The 26997-nt window shown below is 40.4% G+C and overlaps 1 protein-coding gene across 1 annotated transcript; it reads right to left on the bottom strand.

Moving 5' to 3' along the window:
* Positions 1-12962: 12962 nt before the first annotated feature.
* On the bottom strand, positions 12963-26769 carry LOC121873117 (integumentary mucin C.1-like). Its single transcript, XM_042376430.1, has 3 exons — positions 26607-26769; positions 25603-26342; positions 12963-13085 (listed from the first exon to the last, which is right to left on the bottom strand). The coding sequence occupies exons 1-3, from the start codon at positions 26767-26769 to the stop codon at positions 12963-12965; spliced, it is 1026 nt and encodes a 341-aa protein (XP_042232364.1).
* Between the last annotated feature and the right edge of the window lie 228 nt (positions 26770-26997).

The following is a 26997-nucleotide window of genomic DNA, read 5'->3' as shown; positions in this document are numbered from 1 at the left end:
TTTAAGGTTAGTTTATAAGAATATATATATATATATATATATATATATATATATATATATATATATACACGTGTATGTGTTTTCCTTCACTACGCAAACCATAATAGTATGAAAAGGCTTAAATCAATAAAACTCAATGACTAAATACTTCAGAACTGCGAAGGTGAATATTCATCCATCAAATCAATTTTTGCTATCAATGTAACAAAGAAAAATGATGACTAATGACATAACTACACAGTTAACTGTTAATAGACAGAGTTACTGTACTGTTACAACTGATGTTTACTTTATACTGCCATGGGTCCTTCCAGAACTAGTTTATACTCCAGTCTCGTCAGTACTAGACAGTGAACTACTAGAACAGCATCCAACGATTCTTTTTATACTGGTTTAGCAAAATGACAATCAAGATCTTATTAATTAACGCAGAAACCTGACAATTAACATAATGTAGATGGAGATTGTATGACTACGCGTGCTGGAAGATGTCATCCAGTGTGTGGTGCTTGTTAGTAATGTGATGCAGTAGTGTTGGTGGCTCCCCCCTATCCTGGCATAAACATAATCAGTCCCAGTGTTATGTAACACTTCTCAAGTTGTCATTACATGTGTTAAGAACTATGTAACTATTGAGCACGAAATAATTGCTTAACAATTTTCAAACTAAACCAAACCACTTGGTGATATACATGAGGCGTAAGGACCCTGACGACGAGGCCAAGGATTTTGCAGGTACGCGCGAACGTGGAGAATATGAGTTGTTCATGTTGCAGGGTAGTAATGTGAAAATAGATCATCAGTGTAGCAGAAGAGCGACCGCTAAGGGCGCTCTCAGCAAACGTGTTGTGCAGCTGACAGACAAAATCCGTCACTAGGTTATAAAGAGTGGGGTAGAGGACGATGCTCTTTTTAACGTTGTCATGAACACTGTCTGCCAGCTGGACAACTCAATATGTAGGTGCTTGGATGTGTTGTGAGGAACAAATCTAGAGAGTTTGCTTTGTCACCTGGGTAGTCAGGGAGTGTGTTGGGCCAGTGACTAGCTAGGTAAGGTTACTCATAGAGTAAAAAAAAATTCTCAAACCTGCACCAAGTATGTCTGTACGTGACTCAGAAAAGAATGCTAGTCAGAGAATATTGCGTGAATCAAAACAGATATGGAGAGCATGCTTGAAATTTTAGAAATTAGTTTTTTAAACTTACACTAACTCCCGCCATAACATTGAGAGTATTATATAACCGGAACAGTAAACTCTTGAAAAATGTTAGTACAGGAGCCGGAATAACACATTTGTATTTAGGATGTGTCCGTCTGAACCACGATATACTTAATAAAAAAGGTTCAAGGTAAAACTTAACCTATGACAAGACCAATTCTACATCTACTTAATAAATTACGTTTGTTTACAGACTGTATTAGGGATTCAGATTACATTGCAAACATTGTTACTGAAATTTGTCTCGGCGTGAAATGCCACAGTACACTATACCATACAAACACCACATTCTGGAACAGGGAGAAGTATACAGTATGTATGAGCAAAGTCGTGAACACCCTTTAAAGTTCTGCGATGTCGAAGAACTTCATCAACATTTACTCAAATATGTACATACATTATGTAATATATTGTGTTTTACAAAACATTTAATCTTGAAGCATCCTGTACATAATTTGTTATGTATGTGAAAGTTGTAATGCATGGTTAATGTGATTATCTATGACCTGTGTGATAGAAATAAATATTTTTCGTAGCAGCTGCAGTATACTGCAATGACTATGTGTGTGTAGGAGTGTTATTATCAGCTGTTCCTTTTAGTCTCCACATCAATTATATATATATATATATATATATATATATATATATATATATATATATATATATATATATATATATTTATTTATATATATATATATATATATATATATATATATATATGTTTACATTAATAAATTAATGTTGTCTGGTTGAGTGATAGCTTTTATGGTATATCTAACTTGGTTTAACAGGTTAAAGAATAATAGAGATCTCAGGTGATTTATAAGTACCTGTATACAATATCATGAGCATTCAATATTTATGCTAAAAATGTTTTGATATTTTGCACATGAAAGAGCTTTTACCGATACTGTATATACATATATATATAAATAGATATATATAAATATATATATATATATAAATATATATATATATATATATATATATATATATATATATATATATATATATATATATATATATATATATATATATATATATATATATATATATATATATATATATTTATATATATTTATATATATATGCTGATAACCACAAGGAAAGAAGAAAATACGTGTTTTCTTCTTTCCTTGTGGTTATCAGCATATACCTGGATCATGCGCACCCACAGTGATTTACTTGCATATATATATATATATATATATATATATATATATATATATATATATATATATTTTACTCAACAGTCTCCAGAAATACACTTTACCGGTATATGTTCAGTGACTATATTAGATCGAACATTCAGTGTACAGTATTTCAATTAAGATATTAATTATTTTCAGTAACCAATAATTCTCTGTCTGGTTAAATCAAGTACTGTAATGAATTTATATATTTTATCTTCATTTTACTAGATATGAACAGTTATTATCACTTTACTTCTTTACTCTTGTTTCATTGTTATATTTTTCATGAGTGTAATGCTTATGTTTCTTTAGTCTTTAGCTCAGGTGCCATGCATTGAGATGCTATTCATTCATCCACTTGTTGCCCGCCTCTCTTTACATCCGCCACCGTTAGACTTTACCGTGTGATGTAATCTTAACAAGTTAATCTTGACTCCTCAATAGATGAAGTTATATATATATATATATATATATATATATATATATATATATATATATATATATATATATATATATATATATATATATATAATGTTCATTGATTCCATTTACCTTAGACGTGCGAATCAAACGTTACCTGGTGTGTGTTAAACCAGCACACAGTAAAACATACATGTGTTATTTATTGTAAGGTTATTACTGTAAAGGTGACTACACCATTGTACCAAACGTTTTTTTATATAAAATAGGCAAACACGAAAAAAAATATGGTATGAACAAGTTGACAGATTACTATATCACGAACTTTTATTTTTCTAACGTTTACTTTATGCTAAGCAAACATTTATCTCGTGGTCTTTCTGCAGAATGTGATGCAGGAATGTCAAGGGAGCAGAATTCACAGAGAACTAAAACATGATCGTGTCCTCCAGAATTGCAGATTTAGTAGTAGAAGCTGTAGAATCTGCAGGTGTCTGCTGGCTAAGTTTTACAACAAAGATGAGAACACAGACCATGCCTAGTGGCATTAACACCTGTAAGTTGAAGATATTCAAAAGAGAAAAGAAAATGTTATGTACTCGAGGTATGATTGATAAGTTCCGGGCATACGTATATTTACAATAATGAATGTCATACATTTAATCAAATTTATCAATTCAAAGTAATCTCTCCTGATTCTATACCTTTGGTACTCTTCTTTTGGGATGGTACTCAATTCCCAGATTGCATTATGTATGATCTGTGATACTTCAGGAAACGTTTTGATTCCGTGTGGTTTTTCATCTTTGGGCTCATAAAATAGTTCTTCTGTACCAAACCCAGCAAATATGATGGTTGGGAAACCAGTGGAACGTTGATCTTGGCCAATAATTCTTATACGGAGAGTGTTGAGTGAGATGAGAAGGAGCAACATACACAAACGTAACAGCCCTTCTGCATCGAACTACACACACAAGAGTTGAGGATTGACACCGTTGCCGTCTCAGATCAAAGTCTTTTTCCATCAACTGCGTGTCATTTGTCATAAAAGGAATTTGAAAGCACTCACGTGTTACGCTGATAATACCAAAACAGTTAGGTATACTAGGCAGTATTTTACATTTATACAATATGCTACACCTAATTTTATGTCATGTCCAAGATCTTTTCCCATGTGTCCATTGCAGACAGCACATGGACTCCTATAGATTTACAGCTGACAAAGCCATAATATATATATATATATATATATATATATATATATATATATATATATATATATATATATATATATATATATATATATATATATATATATATGTGTGTGTGTGTGTGTGTGTGTGGAATGCACATGAGAGTGCAGTTACAAACTATTTTCCGATTTTCCTTCTTACATAAAGTTATATTCAATTTTTCTGGAATTTGTCAGTTTTAAGCAAAATATTCAAAATTATCGTTAGTGGTCTGCTTGTGATAATATGGATATCTTCCATTTTGTCACGGGGCCAATTAAAGAGTATTGTGTGGGAATTGATGTTTTCTGAGAGTACTCAGTACATCTTTGTCATTTACAAAATCCTGTTTCTACTCTGGCTTATGATTGGAACCAGGTAGCACATATGAACAATCGGTCATTATCTGTACACAAAACTTTACTTTAGCTGCTTGGGCGGTTGTTTACGTTTCAGTTACACACTGCTGGCAAGTTCTGGGCATGCACTGGTTCCAAAATGTATCTGTACCTGCGCCAGTGTTGGTCAAGTCTGGTCTTGAATGATCTCACACTCGGTTCCGCCACAACACTCTCTGGCAGATTGTTCCAAGAGTTCACAATTTTCACCCCGAAAAAGTTTCCCTGACAATTATTTTGAACTTGTGGCTTAATAACAATTACACCAGTCTATAAAACAAAAATTATAAAAGGTGGAACTTTTTGTGCTGAAACTGAACACAGACTCGATATCTTAATTGTGTATCTGCTTGGTATTAAAAAAAATGTTGTACAAACTTTTGAATCAAGCATTGTTTGCTACGCTTACCACCCAACTATATGGGACAGCTATTGTCCGGTGTGCTAAATTAGACTTTTATAATAACCCTTTCCTGTGATTACTGTTGTGTTGGGCATTGTGTTGTAAAAACTGTAGGCTTGTAATGCCCAGTGTACACCTTAATGAGAACGTGTCCTGTGAACCTTATTTTGTGGGAAATGAAGTTACAGCCCATGGTGAACAGGAAAAATTTCCTTATGGTGAATGATAAACAATATTTATGGGTTGAATCATGGATATTCTTCAGTAGTGAACAATGAAAATTTTCTTGTGTTGAGCATTGGAACAACAAAATAAATTGTTGTAGAGGCTGTATTTGTTGCGTTTAATGAACATGGAACATATCTGCAGTATCCAATGAAGATTCCATCTTCGTGCTAAATAGTGAACATGTCTCTCTTACGCTTTTAAGGCCATCTGTATAAATAAAATAAACCTTTGCCATGTTAAATAATGAACTCATATGCTTGAGTAATAAACATCTCGAGATGAATCGTGTACTTTCAATGACTAATAAGAACGTAAATATTCATCTTCGGTGAAAATTTGTGCTTGTTTTGAACAATGAACTTATAATTTTTGTGATAATTTTTCCTAGTCGCGAATATTATCCTTATTTTGGAAATAAAATATTTCTTAGTGTTGAACAGAGAACAATTCTCATCAACTAAAAAGTGAAGGATGCTCCCTTGATCAACATTTCCCGATGTTGAACACCTGAACTTTTAAAATTTTGTGTTCAACTTGAGTGTACAGTAGTTGAGAGTTGAGTGCTATAAACCTTATATATTCTTGTCGACTGTCGTACCAAACTGCTAACCAACGCTTTGTATAATAAATGTAAACAAATGTGTCTGTACCTAATAAAGATATTTAAATGTTCCTCTCCTGGTATATTGTTCCTATTTTATTTTTTTTAGTTTTCCATGATTAAAGAGGCATGACGGCAGAGTGAACACCAGTAGGCATGACGGCAGAGTGAACACCAGTAGGCATGACGGCAGAGTGAACACCAGTAGGCATGATGGGAGAGTGGACACCAGTAGGCATGACGGCAGAGTGAACACCAGTAGGCATGGCGGCAGAGTGAACACCAGCAGGCATGACGGGAGAGTGATCACCAGTAGGCATGATGGGAGAGTGAACACCAGTAGGCATGATGGGAGAGTGGACACCAGTAGGCATGACGGCAGAGTGAACACCAGTAGGCATGACGGCAGAGTGAACACCAGTGGGCACGGCAGGTGAACACCAGTAGGCATGACGGAGAGGGACACCAGTAGGCATGACGGCAGAGGATCACCAGTAGGCATGATGGGAGAGTGAACACCAGTAGGCATGACGGCAGAGAGACGCAGTAGGCATGATGGGAGAGTGACGCAGTGGCATGACGGCAGAGTGAACACCAGTAGGCATGATGGGAGAGTGAACACAGTAGGCATGACGGCAGAGTGATCACCAGTAGGTATTACGGCAGAGTGATCACCAGTAGGCATGATGGGAGAGTGGACACCAGTAGGTGCATGGCGGGCAGGAGTGATCACCAGTAGGTATGATGGGAGAGTGGACACCAGTAGGCATGACGGCAGAGTGATCACCAGTAGGCATGATGGGGAGAGGGATGGGCAGTAGAGTGGGCACCAGTAGGATGATGGACAGTGGCACCAGTAGGCATGACGGCAGAGTGAACACAGTAGGGCATGATGGGAGAGTGAACACCAGTAGGCATGATGGGACAGTGGACACCAGTAGGCATGACGGCAGAGTGTGATAGGCATGATGGGAGAGTGGACATGACGGCAGGTGATCACCAGGTAGGTATGATGGGAGTGGACACCAGTAGGCATGACGGCAGTGATCACCGAGTAGCATGATGGGAGAGTGGACAATCAGTAGGCATGACGGCAGAGTGAACACCAGTAGCATGATGGGAGAGTGAACACCCAGTAGGCATGATGGGACAGTGGACACCAGTAGGCATGACGGCAGAGTGAACACCAGTAGGCATGATGGGAGGACACCAGTAACCTAACCAGTAACGACGGCAGGTGATCACCAGTAGGTATGATGGGAGGAGTGGACACCAGGGCATGACGGCAATTGAGGCATGACGGCAGAGTGAACACCAGTAGGCATGAGGGCATGGACACCAGTAGGCATGACGGCAGAGAACCAGTAGGCATGATGGGAGAGTGGACAGTAGGCATGACAGTAACACCAGTAGCATGATGGGAGCGCCAGAGGGCAGAGTGAACACCAGTAGGCATGATGGGAGAGTGAACACCAGTGGTAGGCATGACGGCAGATGTTGAACACCAGTGGGAGATGAGAGTGGACACCAGTAGGCATGATGGAGAGTGGACACCAGTAACACAGCTGTAGGCATGATGGGACAGTGGACACCAGTAGGCATGACGGCAGAGGAACACCGATAGGATGGGGAGAGTGACACAGTAGGCATGATAGAAGTGAACACCAGTAGGCATGATGGGAGTGAACGTGCAGTAGTAGCATGACGGCAGAGTGAACACCAGTAGGCATGGATGGGAGAGTGGACACCAGTAGGCATGACGGCAGAGTGAACCAGTAGGCATGATGGGAGAGTGAACACCAGTAGGATGACCAGAGTGGGGCAGATGAGATGGACACAGTGAGTCACCAGTAGGGCATGATGGGAGAGTGGGACAACAGTGCAGGTTAGTGATCACCAGTGGGCATGACGGAAGATTGTTAGTTAGGTTGGGGTGGGGGGGGGTTGGTTAGGTTAGGGGTGCAGGGGTTAGGCAGGTTTGGTTAGGTTAGGGTTAGGGTTAGGGGTGGGTTGGGGCGGGGATCAGGTAGGTTAGGTTAGGTTGGGGAGAGGTGGGGGAGGCGTGAGGGGGAGTGGGAGGGTGGGGTGGGGGTCAGATTAGGGGGTTAGGTTAGGTTAGGTTAGATTAGGGGTGGGGGGTGGGGAAGTGGGGAGGGTTGGGGGCTAGGTTAGGCTAGGTTAGGTTAGAGGGGTGGGGGTGTGGGGTGGGTTGGGGGGTGGGTGGGTTGGGGGTGGAAGGGTGTTTGGGAGGGGTTTGGGTGTTAGGTTAGGTTAGGGTTACGAGTGGGTTGGGGGGTGGAAGTGGGTGGGGGGGGAGGAGGTTGGGGTCAGGTTAGGTTAGGGTGAGGGGGGGTGTAGGGGGGTTGGGGTGGGAAGGGGAAGGGTCGGAGGTGGGGTGGGGGGTGGATGGGGTGGGGGTTGGTAAGGTAAGGTTAGGGTAGGTTTAGGTGAGGTTTTTTTAGGTTTAGGTGAGGTTTAGGTTGGGTTTAGGTGAGGTTTAGGTGAGGTTTAGGTTAGGTTAAGGTTGGGTTTAGGTGAGGCTTAGGTGAGGTTTAGCTGAGGTTTAGGTTAGGTTTAGGTTGGGTTTAGGTGGGGTTTAGGTTAGGTTTTTGTGAGGTTTAGCCTAAATGAATTGAATGACACAAACCACCTCTCATTCTTGTTTAGTTGTTTACCACTTTGACAGTTTTATATGAACTTTATTACGAATTTAAGTTAGTATTTTTCACATTTTGTAATATAATCTTGCTCTTTCGCGGCGCACCTGCTTACATCTCGCGGCACACCAGTGCGCCGCGGCGCAAGGTTTGGGAACCACTGCCTTAAACCAATTCACACTCAGTGACCCTAGGGCCGGCCATCCTCGTACACAAGGGGCAACCATTATTATTACGTGATTAAATATGTTATAAGTATATAATATTAAAGACAAAGAACATCGAAATATATGAATTTAGTTTCAGGGTTTATTATTTATTACTTGCACCTATTGTTGGTATTGGTTTTCCTTTCATCTGTATAGTTTAAGTCTCTACTATTGTTTTGAGTAACTTCAGATTTAATTGTTTTTCTCCGAAACTTACGTTCACCTTTAAATTTTTTAGACTTATATCAGATCACCCATGATGAATATATCATATCACTCCAGTAATTAAAAATAAAATAAAATAACTCTTAGGTAATATTCGTTACGGTTAGGTTAATTTTGCTTAAGTTTTCTATTAAACAATTCATTAATACTTAATATGATGAAGTGCATGATCGCCGATGGCCAGTTAGAAGCTTAAAATTAGACATAGAAGTTATCGATATTAAGCAGGAGGAAGAGAAGGAAAGATATGATGGTGAGAGGAGAAATGAGAAATAAAAAGAAAGAAGGTGATAAAAAAAATGAACTAAGAATAAACAATAGCAGGAAACAGAGCAAACAAACGGAGATAAAGTCGGGAATGGAAGGAAGAAAAGAGGAGAGGAGGAAGAAGAGGTGTAAGTCTCGAAAGGAATGAAAAGGGAAGGAGGAGGAAGCCACGAGAGGAAGGATAGAAGAAAGGAGGGAGGGGGAGTAAGCCACGGGAGGGAGTATAGGAGGAAGGAAGGGTGAGGAAAAAACCACGGGAGGGAAGTAGGAAGGAGGGAGGAAGAGGAGGATAGTGAAGACAGGGAGTAGTTATAGAAAGTAGCAGAAGGTTAATAGCGGGAGGTGACCAGCGCTTAATATGTTCATAGGCTTTGGGGAAGGGGGGGAGGTAGAGGTGGGTAGACACTGGGAGTTGGAGAGAGAGGGGGCAGGTGGTGGGGGTGGAAAGAGATGAGTGAGGTGGTGGGGGAGGGAGGTAGTAGGGAGAGTGACAGTGTAGGGAGGAGATTAGGGGTGGCAAATATAGGAATGAGGGAGGTAGGTTGATGAGGCAAGTGTAGGAATGAGGGAAGGAATAGGGGTGAGGGTAAGTGTGGGAGTAGGGGAGGGAAGTGAGGTGGCAATTGTGGGAATGGGGGAGATGGGTGGAAGTTTTGGAGTGTGGGAGGATTGGAAGTTGGGAATGAATTAGGTGGTGGTGGTGGTGGTGGTAGTGTGGTAGTGACGGTTGGAGTATGGTGGTGATGGTTGGAGTATGGTGTTAGGAAGTGTGTAGTGGTGGGGAAGTGGTGGGGAAGTGGTGGGGAGAATAGTGTTGAGAAGTGTACTGCAATGGTGAGAATTATACTGGAGGTGAGTGTACAGTAGTGGTAGAATCTGATAGACGATATAAATAAAATGAGGTGCAGGTAGGGAGTGTTGAATAGTAGGTGAGTGTGGCGTTAGGGAGTCTTGGGGAGCACTGGTAAATATCCATACTAGTCACCCCTGTCACGCCATCAAAGAAAACGTCAACATAGTGTCAGAAAATGGTAATGAAGGAACGTAAGCATTAGCACAAGTACATAAAGCCTTTTATCTCCTCTACTACTCACTCATTATTTGACATGGACACAAAACTATGGAGGTCCTACACTTGATCCCACGAGTTAAGAAAGACTCAGAAAAAATTGGTCGGATAGATGAAGTGGGGAAGTTTGGATGGAGATTATTAGAAATGAAAGAATGAAAATAGAAAAGGACTTATACATGATGATGATGATGTGATTATCTTCATGTAGAAATACATTATATAATCAACGAAGGATTCACTGCTGTAACCTAATTTAACTGAATCTAACCCCAATCGAATTTCAATCTAACCCAACTAATCACTAACCTAACCTACCCTAACTTAACCTAAGCTAACCTAACATAACCTAACCCAACATCGGGCCCATTAGATATAGGGTTCGATGAGGTGAGGGGCCCATTAGATAAAGAGTTCCATTAGATCTGGGGCCCATTAGATGCAGGGTTTCAATTAGGTTTGGGGCCCATTAGGTACAGGGTTCCATTAGGTCTAGGGCTTATTAAATACAAGGGTTCATTATAAAAAATAATTAGTCACATAATTAATGATCTCTGTGAGGGGGTTACAGTATGTGTGATAATCTTATTTGTGTTCTTGGTAGGTAGAGAGAGAGAGAGAGAGAGAGAGAGAGAGAGAGAGAGAGAGAGAGAGAGAGAGAGAGAGAGAGAGAGAGAGAGAGAGAGAGAGAATTTAATCGATGGAGATTTTATGAGATTTTAAACATTGCAGACATTAGTTAAAAATGGATTCTTTCTTCTTGTTCCTCTCTCTTTCTCTAAGACAAAATGGGCCCCAGATCAAATGAAATCCTGGATCTAATGGGCCACTCACCTAATGGAACCCTGTATCTAATGGATCCCAGACCTAATGGAATCCTGGATCTAATGAGCTCTCACCTAATGGAACCCTGTATCTAATGGATCCCAGACCTAATGGAACTCTTTATCTAATGGGCCACAGACTTAATGGAATCCTGTATCTAATGGAACTTAATGGAACCCTTTTTCTATTGGGCCTTTTAATCTATATACCGATCTTAATTATTAGTGTCACCTTTAAGCGAGAAAAGGACACACACACACACACACACACACACACACACACACACACACACACACACACTTACTTATGGCAGTCCATCGAAGTCAATGACGACGTTGCTCCAGATGAGATGATTAATGAGTTATGTGTTATTCCTCTGATGCCACCGTAGATGACTATGGACTCCAATCCTGGAGGCGCAGATCTTGTTGCGTAGGTGACAGGGATGTTGTTCATTGAGAGGAATTATGCCTTGAGCCCTCTAATGTCGTTGGGCTCGTTTAGTAGCTCTCTTTTGGTTCAGTGAGGTCTCCAGTGTTTCTGCTCCTCTATGGGATGTTGAACGCCATAAGGAACGGTCTGAGGCTAGTTGCTCCTGTGAGTTTAGTTGTATATTACAGAACTTGAATAGAGTTTTAGAGAGGTCCTTATATCTCTTTTTCTGTCCTCCCGCCGAGCAGTTTCCATGTGAGAGCTTGCCATATAATATTTGTCTTGGAAGCCGGTGGTCTGGCATCTTGATAACATGTCCAAGCCAGCGCAAGTGTCTTTTGGTTGGCATGGCTTCAATGCTGGTCGTGTTTGAGCGACGATATAGTTCTTCACGAGTCACTCTATCTTCCCAGGATATTCCAAAGATACGCTCAAGGCATCTAGTGTGGAAGTTTTTCAGCATTTGGATATGGCGTTTGTTGGGCGTCCAGGTTTCTGAGGCATATAATAATGTAGATATACAGACCGCTAGATAAACTACAGTCGTCGTTCCATGTTTGATGTCATTGTTGAGAAGGACTCTTGTTCTCAAACGTCCAAATGCACCTGAGGCTAAATTGATTCTGGTTTGAATTTCCATATCCAATGAGCAGGTGGGTGTGAGAGTGCTACCAAGGTACTTAAACTGGTTTACTATTTTGATAGGATCTCCATTAATGTAGAATTGTGGTGCTTCTATTGGTGGAACATTGAGCTGGACAAAAATCTCAGTCTTCTGGGTGTTAATTTGCAAATCAAGCGAGCAGTAAATACCCGAGATCACGTCCAGTGCACGTTGCATAGATTCTCTGTTATGTGTCATAATTGCACAGTCGTCTGCATACTGTAGTTCTATGACCTGAGTTGTTAAGGTCCTTGTGTAGGCTTCCAGACGTCTAATATTAAAAAGGATACCGCTTATACGGTACCGTATGCCCACACCTGCATCAGGCCCAAGGGCATTGTGTGAGAGTTGTGCTATAGCCAGCAAAAAGATGTTAAACAACACAGGTGCCAGCACACAGCCCTGTTTTACGCCCATTTGGACACTAAATGGTTCTGACTGCACACCACCCACAAGTACCCGGGCTTGCATTCCATCATGCATCTGGCGGAGGATGTTTAAAAATCTTGGTGGTACACCGACCCTCTCCACCATAGTCCACAAAAGTTATCTGTTTACTGTGGCGAAAGCTTTGGAGAGGTCAATGAAGGCGGTGTAAGGGTCTACTGTACATTTTGCTCTAGGCTCTTTTCTTGAATTTGCCTAGCTACGAAGATCATATCTATTGTACTGCGACCCTTCCTGAGTCCACATTGGGATTCAGGAAGAGTGTTCTCCGTTAGGTGTTGGATAAGTCTTGATAACATGATTTTTGACAGGATCTTGCTAGCAACTACAAGGAGGGAGATGCCCCTGCTGTTACCACAGATTGCTTTGTCACCTTTATTCTTATAGATTGTTATGATATTTGCATCTTTCCAATCCTGGGGGATGGTCTCTGTGGCCCATATGATGAGTAAGAGGCTATGGAGGCGCTCAGTCAGATGGGGACCTCCATGTTTGTAGATTTCAGCAGGAATGCCGTCAGGTCCAGCGCTCTTGTTGTTGCTGAGCCCTTGTATTGCAGTTCCACTTCTTGTAGGAGTGGGGCTTCATCCAGGAGCTGCAGGGTCAGCATGGGTGGGATGTTATCCAGTGTTGTAGGCGTTATTGGAATAACGTGTGCTGAAGTGCTCAGCCCATCTTACTGCAATAATTTTATTGCTTTTGTAGAGTGTGGTGCCATCTAAAGATCGTACTGGTGTGACATTTCTTCTTTGTGGGCCATAAATGGACTTAACTGCCTCATAGAAGCCGTGTGTGTTATTGATATCAGTAAAGGCTTGAATTTCTTGTGCTTTTTTTTACCCACCAGTCATTTTCCATGCTGCGTAACAGTCTTTGTGTTTCTGACCTGATGTTGGTTAACCGGTCCGTTAGTGTTTGTGATTGAGGATTTGATAGCACTGAATCGTGGGCTAATTTTTTGGTTTTGATAAAGATCATGGATGGTAGGCGAGTTCTCATCAAACCACACACATTATCTTCAGAATTGATCTCCCAATTTGGTACCATTCATCACCTCCCAGGATGGGTGATGGATTCCACACCCTTCCCAGTCGGTGGGTACCATCCACCAGTCGCCAAAGGAAGGCATCAGGACCCACCGACTGGGAAGGTTGTGGAATCCCAACTCCCATCCCCCCACCCAACCCCCCCCAAAAAATAGTCACCCATCATCCCCCCACCCATTCCTCGACCTGGTCCCGGCAGAGCTAGACGGTGGTACCTACAGTAGTTCGTCAGGCCACCGCCAGGGGGACAACAATCAACATTTTGGAAGGTCTATTTACGTTTCTTATAAGAACATAAGAACATAAGAATGGAGGAAACTGCAGCGGGCCTATTGGCCCATACTGGGCAGTCCCGTTTACACCCAACCCCTATTGCTCATATAAGCATCCAACCTATGTTTGAAGCTATTCAGCGTATTCGAGTTAATGATGATATTTGGTAACTTGTTCCATTCATCCACTACTCTGTTTCCAAACCAGTGTTTACCTATTTCCCGCCTAAATCTAAATTTGTCTAATTTAAAACCATTGTTACGAGTTCGCTCCTGGTTGGATAGTTTGAGTACCTTTGTAACGTCCCCTTTGTTTAGCCCTGCCTTCCACTTGCACACCTCTATCAGGTCGCCCTTCGCTCTACGTCTCTCGAGGGAGTGCAAATTAAGATGCTTTAACCTGTCTCTATACTCAAGGTTCCTAATGCCCGGGATTAGTCTTGTCATTCTCCTCTGAATTCTTTCCAAGGATTCTATATCCATTCTGTAATACGGTGACCAGAACTGAACTGCGTAATCCAGGTGTGGTCTCACAAGAGCAAGATACAGTTTTAGGATGACCTCGCTAGTCTTGTAACTAACACTCCTTTGTATGAACCCAAGTACTTTATTAGCCTTGTTACGAGCAAAAACACATTGTTTACTTGGCTTAAGGTTCCTACTTATCATTACTCCTAAATCTCTCTCGCAGTCGGATTTCTCTATGGCATCGTTGTTCATCTGGTATCTGGTTTCCCTGTTTACATCTCCTATACTGAGTACTTTACATTTGTCCACGTTGAATTTCATCTGCCATTTTTCAGACCATTCGAAAAATTTGTTTAGATCTTCCTGTACTTTTGCGGAGTCCTCGTCAGATTTAATAACACGTCCTATTTTAGTGTCATCAGCAAATTTACTTATGTTGCTGTCTATGCCGATATCTATGTCGTTTATGTATATAATAAATAATAATGGTCCAAGTACTGAGCCTTGGGGAACTCCACTAGTGACGTTGCTCCAATGGGACTTAGTGCCGTTAATGTTCACTCGCTGTTTCCTGTACTGTAACCACGCCCTAATCCATTTAAGGATATTACCTTTGATGCCATGTGCTTCTACCTTTCTAATTAGTCTTTCGTGGGGGACTCTGTCGAAGGCTTTGCTAAAGTCGAGATATACCATATCATAATTGTGCCCCTCGTCCACCGATTCGAAAACTTTTGAAAAGAATGTTAATAGATTAGTTAGACATGAACGTCCGCTTGTGAAGCCATGCTGGGAATCATTGATCAATCCGTGCTTCTCCAGGTGATTTCGAATAGAGTTTGAAATGATTGCTTCCAGTAATTTGCCTACTATTGATGTTAGACTGATTGGGCGGTAGTTAGAGGATAGTCATCTATACCCCTTCTTGAAGATCGGTATTACATTCGCTATCCTCCAGGATTCTGGTACTACACCTGTTTTTATGGACATGTTAAACAACTTTGCTAAGGGCATACTAAGCTCTTCCTTACATTTTACATTCCTTTAATAATCTGGCAAATATCTCATCGGGACCAGGTGACTTATTAGGCTTTATATTGTCTATTTGCTTACTAACATCGTTACTAGTCACTACTATCTCGCTTAATTTGTTTTCTTCACTATCTCTGAATAGAGTCAGTGCCTCGGGTATCATGTTTAAATTTTCGGTGGTGAAAACTGTTGAAAAATATTTATTCAAATTATTGCTCATTTCTCCGTTGTTATCAGTGAGCTTGACGGTATCTGGCCGTATTGGTCCAATCTTTTCTCGTGTTTTAGTTTGATACATTTGTTAGAATCCTTTGGGGTTTGTCTTCGCCTCCCTTGTTATCCTTACCTCATTATTCCTCTTGGCTTTCCATATCTCCGTTTTAACCCTACTCGCCAATAACCTTATAATAATCCCGGAGGTAAATTTCGCCACGATATATCCTTCTACCTATAGCCTTCATTTGGCCAATGATGTTCTTTAAATAATGATTTATCCATTTAGGGTCATTGTTGTCTGATCTGAGTTTTTTGTATGGTATGTTCTGCCTTTTTGCATTGAGTAACTCAATATTCAAATTTTTGTGGAACTCGGCAATCTCAGATCTCGTTATCAGGTCGGTGTCATCTGTCAGGTTCACGGCCAAGCGCGACACCACCTCTCTCAGCTGCCTCTTTAAACTGTCAAAGTTTTCCCTTCTGAAATCTGGTACTTTAGTGGAAATTTCCTTACGTCTGCCCTGAAAATCTAACTGGAATCTAATTTCTTTGTGATCGCTGTTTGCAAGTTCGTTCCCTACCTCGACATTGCTAATGAGGTTTTCTCTGTTCACCAGAACTAAATCGAGTATATTATTACCACGGGTGGGTTCGGTTATATGTTGACTTAGGAAACAGTCCTGGATCGTCTTGAGAAAATCCTCTGATTCTGAGTTACCCGTAAGGTCAGTCCAATCTATTTGGCCAAGGTTAAAGTCGCCTACTATACAGACTTTGTTGTGTATGGAAGCCCTGTGCATTTCATCCCAGATAAGTCTCTCATTGACTCTATCAAGATTGGGAGGTCTATATATTACTCCTGTGATTAATTTTTCCCTACTGTCGATTAATTCTATCCAAATTGTTTGTGTATTCCGCTCAGTTTTTATTTCCTTATTTATTCACACTTCAGATTATCCCTGATATAGATTGCTACTCCGCCTCCTTTCCTGGTCTGCCTATCAGTATGGAACAATTTGTTTCCCGCAATTTGGAATTCGACCGGTAACTCACGTGAGTCTAGGTTGATCCATGTTTCAGTGAAAGTTATTATATCGATCTTTTCGGTACATACTAAGGCCCTAATATCATCCATTTTGTTTCTCATACTTCTACTGCTCGCGTAGTAGACATTTAAGTTAGTCGTGTTCTGAGTCCTCCCTTTACCGCGTTTAGTTTTAAACTCCCTGTGTAATTCAGTTTTGTCATCATTCCTAACACTATTTCCCTGTAATCTTTCACTTTGTTTACCCGCTCCCACTGCAGTCTCCTCCACCCCCGTTCCCATATGTTCCCCTAGCAGTTTAAAGACTTCGATATCCTTTGAACTGCCCCCTCTAGAGACCCAGCCAAAGTTGCCACCCCATTCCGAGACAGGTGCATCCCATCCCTAGCATAAAGGTCCCTTCTACCTTAGAAGTTGTCCCAGTTGTCAATGAATGGGACTGATATTGGGACTGAGACAAACAGAGACAGACAGTCACAGGCAGACATACAAACAAAAAACAGACAGAAAGACAGACCGACAGAGAGACAGAGACATACAGACAGACATAGACAAACAGAGGCAGAAAGCCAAACAGACACACAGGCCGAGACCGACAGATAGACTGACCGAGACAAACACAGACACAGACAGACAGAGACGGACAGGTGGAGACAGACAGAAACTGACAGACAGACTGAGACAGACAGGCAGAGCCAAATAGACACACGTAGAAAGACTGACAGACAGACAAACAGAGAGCGACAGAGATTGAGATACAAGGACAGACAGAGACTGAGAGAAACACAGGCAGAGACACACACAGACAGACAGAGACCAACAGACAGACGGACAGAGATAGTCAGACATTCAGGCAGACAGACAAAAACAGACAGACAGACAAACAGAGGCTGACAAACAAAAACAGACATACGAAGACAGACAGACAGAGACATACAGACACACAGACAGACATACAGAGACAGATATATAGAGACAGACAGAGATAGACAGACAGACAGTGACAGGCAGACGGAGACAGACCGACAGAGATTGACAAACAAACAGAGACAGTCAGACAGACAAAGACTGAGAGCCAAACAGATGGAGTGAGACAAAGAGCGAGAAAGACATAGACAGTTAGAAAAACAGAGAGACGGACAGAGACAGACAGACAAGACAGACAGATAGTCAGAGACAGACGGACAAACAGATAGAGACAGGCACACAGACAGACAGAACCAGACAGAAAGAAACAGAATTAGAGAACGACAGACAGACAGACAGACAGCGACAGCCACACAGATAGAAAGGAAGACAGACAGGTAAACATATATACAGAGACAAGCAGGCAGAAACAGACAGAGACAGATAGAAAATGGCAGAGACTGACAGACAGACAAACAGACAGACAGAGAAAGGCAAACAGCCAGAGACAGAAAGACAGACAGATAGACAGACAGACAGATAGACATCAGAGAGACATAGGCAGACATTTTACCAGACAGAATCAGACAGACACGCAGACAGAAAGACAGAAAGACAGACAGAGACAGGCAATCATAGACAGACAGAGAGACATTAAGGGAAGCCAGACAGACAGAGAGACATAAAGGGACAGGCAGACAGACAGAGACAGGCAGACAGAGTGAGAAAGACAATCAGGCAGAGACAGACAGATACACAGACAGACAAACAGAGGTAGACAGACAAACAGATACAGAAAAGCACACAGAGTGAGAATGGCATAGAGAGAGAGAAATACAGACAGAGATAGACAGTCAGACAGAGACAAAAACAAACAGAGACACAGGCAGAGAAGGACTGACAGACAAGCATAGACAGGCAGACGGAGTGAGAAAGAAAGACAGGCAGAGACAAGCAGAAAACAGACAGACAGGCAGACAAACAGACAGAGAGGGAAAAACAGAAACAGAGAGACGGAGACAGATGAAAGAGACACATAAGACAGACAGAGGCAGATAGAAAAACAGACAGACAAGCAGACAGATAGAGAGACAGATACAGATAAACAGACATAGATAAACAGAGACAAAAAGTCAGAGAGATAGACAGATACCGATATTGTGAGTTAGAGTGGCAGAAACAGACAGATAGACAGGCATAGACAGACACAGACAGAGAGAGACAGAGAGACAGACTGTCAGACAGAGAGACAGTCATACAGACAGAATGAGAAATACAGACAGATCAGACAGACAGACAGACAGGGCAGACAGACAGAAAAACAAAGTCTGACTGTCTGTCTGTCTTTCTCTGTTTATCTGTTTGTCTCTGTCTGTTTGTCTCAGTTCGTCTGTCTGACTGTCTCTCTGTCTGACAATCTGACTGTCTGTCTCTGTCTGTCTGTGCCTCAGTGTTTGTCTATGTCACTGCAGCTGTAACTCTGCTATTTGAGTATAAATTCATACAAATCCTGAGAAAAATTAAATAATATATAAAAATTATTAAAGAAAAAGCAACAAAAACACCATAAGAAACGTAAATAGACCTTCCAAAATGTTGATTGTTGTCCCCCTGGCGGTGGCCTGACGAACTACTGTAGGTACCACCGTCTAGCTCCGCCGGGACCAGGTCGAGGCTGGGCCAAATTGTTGTTCACTTGACCTGGTCACTCGAGTGGGTGACTCAGATGAACAGGAGTATCACATTGTTCCCCACACTACCCTTCATGGATAGTGATGTGGGGAGCTGTCATCTCAACCTTGACTGGGAAGGGCGTGGAATCCCCCCCCCCACCCCCCATCACCCACCCCATCATCGCCCAACCTGGGAGGTGGAAAATGGTACCATCCATCAGGCGCCGACGGAAGGTATCAGGACCCACCAACTGGGAAGGGCCCCATCCCCCACCCCATCCTCGTCCATCCTGGGAAGTGGAAAATGGTACCATTCATGCGCCGACGGAAGGTATCAGAACCCACCGACTGGGAAGAGCGTGGAATCCCCATCATCCACCCCATCCTCGCCCATCCTGGGAGGTGGAGAATGGTACCATCCGTCAGGCGCCGACGGAAGGTATGAGAACCCACCGATTGAGGAAACAAGTGACTTCCGTCACGGACGTGCAATGCAATAATTGAACTTCAAAAAGTGTGCAGACTGGTAGTGGTACTTTATGCTGACCGACAATAATTTCATTACAGTCATCAGATTCTCTAATAATTGGGAATCAAAACAAACTGACTCCAGTGGTTGATGGAATTTTCTGCTTAACACGGCAGGAATACGATTCTCGCCTCTATTGCAAACTTACTTGAACTTAATTGATAATTTTATTAAAAGTAAATATAGTTGAAGCTTTCAACATCACTCACAATGGATCTTGAATGTAACATAATTTCAAATCAACATGGGTTACGAAGGATTCTGAAGTATTATTGAAGCAGCGAGAAAATGGACGTCTCATTTTCGACCACTTGGACGAAGAAACTACATTAATAGAGACTGAATACGAAAAAGGGTATGTTGACAATGAACTGAAGTTCTCGAGTCATTTTGAGAAGAAAGTGAATCAAGCAACTAAACTTATAAGAAGATCGTTCAGAAATCGAGACAGTCCATCCCGCGTAACGATCTTCAAGAGTGAGGTGCTTCCCCGCCTGCAACTGCTTAGCTTCTACTACAGTCGGGCAGGGGGTAACATAATTGAGGTGTATATACATCTTAAAGGGACTCAGTATGGATAGTCCAGAAATCTGTGAGGGCCAACTTTTCGGGGTGAGAACTGTGATCTCTTGGAACAACCTGCTAGCGAGTGTTGTGACAGCACCGACTGGAGCAGGTTAAGGTAAATTCAGGGGCCAGTTAATGCCCAGTACTTGCCAACAGTGCGAAGAGGAGAAAAGTAAAAAAAAAAAAGAGGTAAAAAGTGTTATTTAGTTACACCGAGAAAAACAAATATTTTAGTTGTCCATATAGCTTAAACTCTGGTACCATAGAAAACGAATAATTTAATGATTAAGAGAGTAGACTCGTGTAAACTTGTACTCAACCACGAGACACTTTATATTGTTCACTCTCTTTAAAGCGACTTGGGATGAGATAATCGATACTGGTTAATTGTTCACCACCGCCCGAACGACTAGTCTTTTCAACATCAGCTTTTTACATTATGATCCGGCAATTGTTATATTATCTATCAATCTATCACATTAATGTTTCACCAATTTCCAGATAAGCAATTATTACTGTCAGCCCAATGTATGTCCAAAAAGGTGAGGGAAGGTCTCTCTCTCTCTCTCTCCCTCTCTCTGATACACATATCCGGGAAGCAGCATATGCAAGTTTAGTTTCTTTAATCTATCTTGATATGGAAGGTTTCTAAGTCCCCGAATCAATTTCGTCATTCTTCACTGCATCGACTCCAGTATAATCGAGGTGCGGCCTCTGTCTCTGGTTTTGCCATCAAGCATCCAGAAGGCATCCACACTGTACTTGCTGTCCAAAGCAGAAAAAGGATGCACTTCATGGTACAGATACTTTCAGACCTGAACACCGATTCCCACTGTTACATAGGGTTATGTATTTACATGCCATTAATATATTAAGATGTGTGCTGTATATTCTTTTTGTATCAGTCACTGTTGCAAGAACGGTTTTCTATGAAAGGAAATGAGATATAAGAGATGTGTGTCCTTTCTGATTAGTTTATTTTTTGCATTGGATGTGAATTATATTAGTTCAATGTAATTTCTAATATTTTGTAATCATATAATATTATACATATATATATATATATATATATATATATATATATATATATATATATATATATATATATATATATATATATATATATATATATATATATATATATATATATATGATTATATAATATTATATCCCCCAGGGGTGAATACAGGGTGCATTTTTACACTTGCTTCCTAATAGATACAGTATAGATATAGTAAAATTCATGAAAACAAGAACATATTTATGTAATTAAACCGAAATCAGAGAGCCATGGTACGTTATGGTGGGTGAAGTGATGCCAGCTTGAACGCACCTTCCCCGCGCAGGGTTTGAAGGCGAGAGGGTATAGCCGCAACAGTTTTACGCTATCCAACATTGTGTTTCATATGTAGGAATGGTTCATCATTCACGAGAAACATTCAAAACTTTTATATTCGATGGGTGAAGGTCTGGCCCTTTTTATCATGATACGGGTCACTGGCTCCCTGAATAATAACTGACTGACAGTGTGCTTAGTCAGCTGTCTGTTTGTATGGTTGATATTCTATCCTATTCATTAAAACTTTTGATGGCATAAATTCACTGCCACACAACAGTGATAATAGAATTTGTGACATCCTCTATAAATATCAGCATCCCATCCAACTAATTATATCAGAGGACCCTCAACGCAGGTATTATAACTTTTGCCAATAAACTCCTGAAAACCTATTTCGAAGCTAATTTGAACGAGACGATGTGTGTGTGTGTGTGTGTGTGTGTGTGTGTGTGTGTGTGTGTGTCACTGATGAGGACTAAATGGTCAAAAATACATAATGACCAATACGTACAGTATTTCCTAAATTATTATTGTTTTCATATTTAATTGTACATTCAGCTTTTATAAAACGAAAAGTATTTGAATAGAATGTCTGGGATGTCTTAAACCAAAGTTACTTGTAAGATAAGTGGGGATTAATATAACTTGTGGCTACATTTGGCACTGTACCAGTGACTCACTTCTACTGTACATGTTAAAGATTGTAATTTTAATACACATTTACTCTGGTGTATCTTATTGTACAGTGAACAAAATATTTTTGTTATCGTGATACAGTATAGTATAAAATGAAGATCAGAGTTTATCTGTTATAATTCAAGCACATAAGATAGTAGATACCCAAGTAGGTGCCAGTTAGTGCGAAGTGTCGGGCAGATCCTGGCCTCTATTACACCTGATTAAGATATATAAGAAAGTTATGTAATAATAAAACAATATGTAAGTACCAATTAAAACCATGATAGGAAATATTTAACTTCATAATCAAATAATTCTCTTGTAAATGTATCGCTAATATATACACGAGTAGTTAACTCTGTGTTTCAACAAAACAACTAAGGTCTTTGTTAAGTAAGCACACTAAGGAATATATATATATATATATATATATATATATATATATATATATATATATATATATATATATATATATATATATATATATATATATATATATATATATATATATATATATATATATATATATACTGTATATATATATATATATTATTTTTTTCTTGCCTCTAATGATGCTGTCTGAGATGCATTTCCGCCCTTCCTCCGTCCCACCTTCCTTGCTTCGTACTATCTCTCTTCCTTTAGATACTGGGATAAACAAACAAGATAAATGCAGGAAGTTCTTATATTTAAGAAACATCACAACAACAGGAAAAGTTACAACAGAATCATGCTGATAATATACAGCTATAATCCATACTGTTTCTAGGAACAACAACACCTGTATGTGTCTTCTTAAATATCTTAACTATATTAACAAAACGTATGAAAAGATTTCTCCACGTGACTATTTGTAAAACTAATAGCATTTCAATTAAAAGAAAATCCATCTGTCTATCTCTTTATCTATCTGTCGACCTTTCTGTCTATCTGTCTGCCTATCTGTCCATCTGTGTGTAATAATAATAATAATAATAAACATAATAATTAACGGTTTATTGAAAAGTTCTGTGTGTGTGTGTGTGTGTGTGTGTGTGTGTGTGTGTGTGTGTGTGTGTGTGTGTGTGTGTGTGTGTGTGTGTGTGTGTGTGTGTGTGTGTCTTTATTCAAATGTGTGAACTTGCCTTAGGTTGTTAATCAGTTACTTTTTTCTCAAATTGCTGTGTAACTAAAGCGAAAGAATAACATGAAAAGAATGATATTTACCCAAAAAATTTTCATTATGATAGATAATTCTTTTAGCATAGTTTATTGAAAAATACTCATAATGAGTTAGGACAGTTAGAGGAAATGAATCTAATTTCTAAAGGAACAAACTACAAATTATTAAAGCAGTATTCATATATAATGAGAGTTTAACGCCTGGCGAAGTAGCGAGTAGAGCGTTTAGTATGAAAGAGGAGTGCGTAATAAAATCATTATTATCAAACTTTAACCTGGAAATTAATAATCACTTAACGACGTGTGTAGGAGGAAGGATTGACTGACGGAAAAAGAGTAAATAATTTTGGTAGTATCACATTATAAGTTTGCATGGCAGCTGGTTATAAGTAAAGAACCAATTGATATATTAGAGAAATAGGGTGCAACAAGGTCACTAACTGCCAAAATTACCTCCGCAGTGAGCCACATTTAAATACAGTACATTAATTATTAAAAACAATGTTATAGGTAATGGTAATGATGTTATATATAAGTAATATCTGTTGGTAATTTCAGAAAACTGAAAAGTAGAGGATACATAAATCAACCGTTAATATTAACATCTTGGTGATAGTGTTTTACACATGTAATGAGTTCTTACTTTTATAGAATGAATTACAAAATGTTCCCAGTAAAATATAAATACTTACTAAGAACTTATTGAACATAATTATCACATTTAATCAACAATAATATTGGCTACTTCCCAGGGGGTGACTTTTTAGGATAAGAAAAATTTGCAGCTATTAGCGGTATGTTTCCAGCGTCCTCAGTATCAAAATTAATTAAAAGATGATTTTCGAAGCACATGTTGAATGTTGTGGGGTCATAGTGTTTGTGAATGGTACTTAAGAGTCCTGACAGATGAAGACCCGAAAACAGTGCATAGAATATCAACGCAAACATAAACAGAATAAGTAATAAATATATAGCCATGTTGACTCATACATCATATTAATAACTATTCATCCTTTCTTTAGTGTATAAGATGACAACATTAACATGTATTTAACCTTCCATCCTAGTTATTAGTTACAGTAAGTTCTCTTTATGGAATGAAAAGCTGGATCATATTCCTTCCTCAGATGGTAAAGTTGTCTAATCCTGAAGGTATGTGCTGTCATCAATTGTCAAAATGTTGTTTCCTGTAGAGAATTGAGTGTAGGAATTGGGTTCACTGTATTGTCCTCAGTGATACTTGAAAATATTTCCCGGAGGCTCATGTAAAGGCTTTCGTTTGAAAGTGTGTTTGTGGGGTTATCTTTCAAGTTACTGTCAGTCCCTAATTGAGCAATAAAATCAGCTGATGATGACTGACACGAATCGTCTTTCTGTGATTGTTTAAGATTTTCTTCTACAAGCAAATGAGAAAGTTCATCACTTGTAATATCGCCTGAAGATGTTTGACTTTGAGCGACAGTCGGAGTATCTTCTGAGCTATCGTTAGTAGACATTCTGGAAAGTACAGCAGGTAAGAAATCGTCTACGGTTACAGCAAAATCGTCATCCCTTTGAGTGTTGTGTAACGATGTCTGCCCTTGACTGTGTGTGTGGGCATCGTATTGGCAGGAGCGACACTCGCCATCATCCACAGTATTATAGACGTCAATGATCTCGAAGAGGCTGCTACTTTCACACTCCCTACTCTGTCTGTCACGAGTGCTCCAAGGACGTATACGACAAAAGTTAGAAACCCATTTACAGTTTGCTTGCAGCTTCCACAAGAATACCAACACTAATACAACTACAAGTGTGTAGACCCAAATCCATGCACCGTAACATAACGGACTGGAAGACTTCGGAAGTCTATCAGTAGGTGCCGTCGATGATGAGGAACATTTGTCATGGCTCTGAGTCCGTTCGTATGTCGTTGTGTGTGTTGACGTTGTAGCTGTTGTCGACTTGTTTCCTTTCGTGATCTCGTCTGATGCATAAAGTAAACTAGATGTCGTCGTGTAGGGAGTCGATGGCTGTGTGATGTTGGCACCTAGCAGTGCTGGGCTGATGGTGGTCTCGGTGAAACTGGCTTGGGTGGGATCAGACACTGTGTGGTGTGGTGGTGTCGTGGTGGTTACATACTGTGACGTGGTTGTTAAAGGCTCTGGTGTGACTCTTAAATAATATGGAGTAGTTATTACAGACTCTGGCGTGGTTGTTAAAGGCTCTGGTGAGGATGTTACAGACTCTGGCGTGGTTGCTACAGATTGTGGCTTGGATGTTGCAGACTGTGGTGTGGTTGTAACAGATTCTGACGTGGTTGTTACAGACTCTGGCGTGGTTGTTACAGACAGTGGTGTGGTTATTTCAAACTGTGGTGTGGTTGTTACAGACTGTGGTGTGGTTGTAACAGACTGTGGTGTGGTTGTAACAGACTGTGGTGTGGTTGTAACAGACTGTGGTGTGGTTGAAACAGACTGTGGTGTGGTGGTATGTGAAGAGGTGGACATCTCTGTGAAAGAGTCACCCTGGCGGCACCAAAGAACCTTACTGTCGGCTTTAATGGTCGTATTACTGACGTCTCCAGGAAGTGTAACATTCAAGAGTTCTTCTCTATCGAAAACAATGGTTAAGTGGCCTCCTCCAATCAGCTGTTGAGCTGACAGAGAAAGGGAGTGCCATTTACCGTCAGTCACAACTTTAAATGGATCTTTCTGGTTCACCAGAAACAAACTGGTATAGTGCGACACAGTTTTGAAGAAATTAAGTTCATCTTTCTGAATCTGTTTCCAATCATGCAAGCTACAGCGGTCACCAACCTTTACCTCCAAACTTGCATTGTCGTTCTTGTTTTTCATCACGATGTTTGATACCTCGTTGGCTGCTCCACAAAGTGTCCCGTTCAAGTGAGAATGAAGTGTAAATTGGTCCACGGTTATTTCTGGATGAGTATACAAAAAAAATTCAGAAACACTTTTATGAGAAGTATTTGGATATTTCAATTCATGTCCGTACTGGCAAGGACTTGGGGATACTTGAATTTGTAGTAAAGTTTCCTTTGAAATTATGACACAATTTTCACCGTCATTGATCTCTAGACTGAAGCTCCAGCCATCAGTTGACGACGATACTTGAAGGAACCAAGGACACACGGGCCTTAACTTATCCCCTGGCTGTAGAACATGACACGCAGAGCATCCAATACTCGGAACCTGAGGACCTACTCCCGCTAGGTCTCGGGTCTTTCTTTGTGGTCTCTTAATAGTCAACCTGCTTCTCCCTAAAAGAGCAAAGGGGCGAAGAGTTACTTCTGTTGTCTCTTTAACATTGGGTCTCACAATCCTTCGCTCCTCGACGCCATGATTCATTCTTCTTGAATCCAGGGGATAAAGAGTAGCTTTCCTTGTCCTCGCTAAGTCACAATAGAGCAGGAGGGTGAGGCAGACGAATGTCACAAACCTCCACATCCCCATGGCGAGTCTCCTGCTATACTGACACGAAACTTCCGTCTCAAGACGATGATAGAAGGAAAGATAAGCGCTATCAGTGGAGTACTAAATAATATTATTTATGGTGGAGCTTTAAAATAATTAAGT

Source organism: Homarus americanus, unplaced genomic scaffold, assembly GCF_018991925.1.
Source record: "Homarus americanus isolate GMGI-L3 unplaced genomic scaffold, GMGI_Hamer_2.0 scaffold32929, whole genome shotgun sequence".
Lineage (NCBI taxonomy): Eukaryota > Metazoa > Arthropoda > Malacostraca > Decapoda > Nephropidae > Homarus > Homarus americanus.
This window is presented reverse-complemented; position numbering and strand designations above follow the sequence as displayed.

Bases quoted from the DNA above. Each gene is read 5' to 3' on its own strand.
- LOC121873117 (XM_042376430.1), bottom strand. From the start codon at position 26,769: ATGAATCATGGCGTCGAGGAGCGAAGGATTGTGAGACCCAATGTTAAA. The intron at 26,343-26,606 runs GTATTGGATGCT...ATACTCATCCAG, and splicing joins AGTAGGTCCTCAGGTTCCGA to AAATAACCGTGGACCAATTT. The intron at 13,086-25,602 runs GTAATAACTACT...CTGACCCTGCAG, and splicing joins TAACAACCACGCCAGAGTCT to CTCCTGGATGAAGCCCCACT.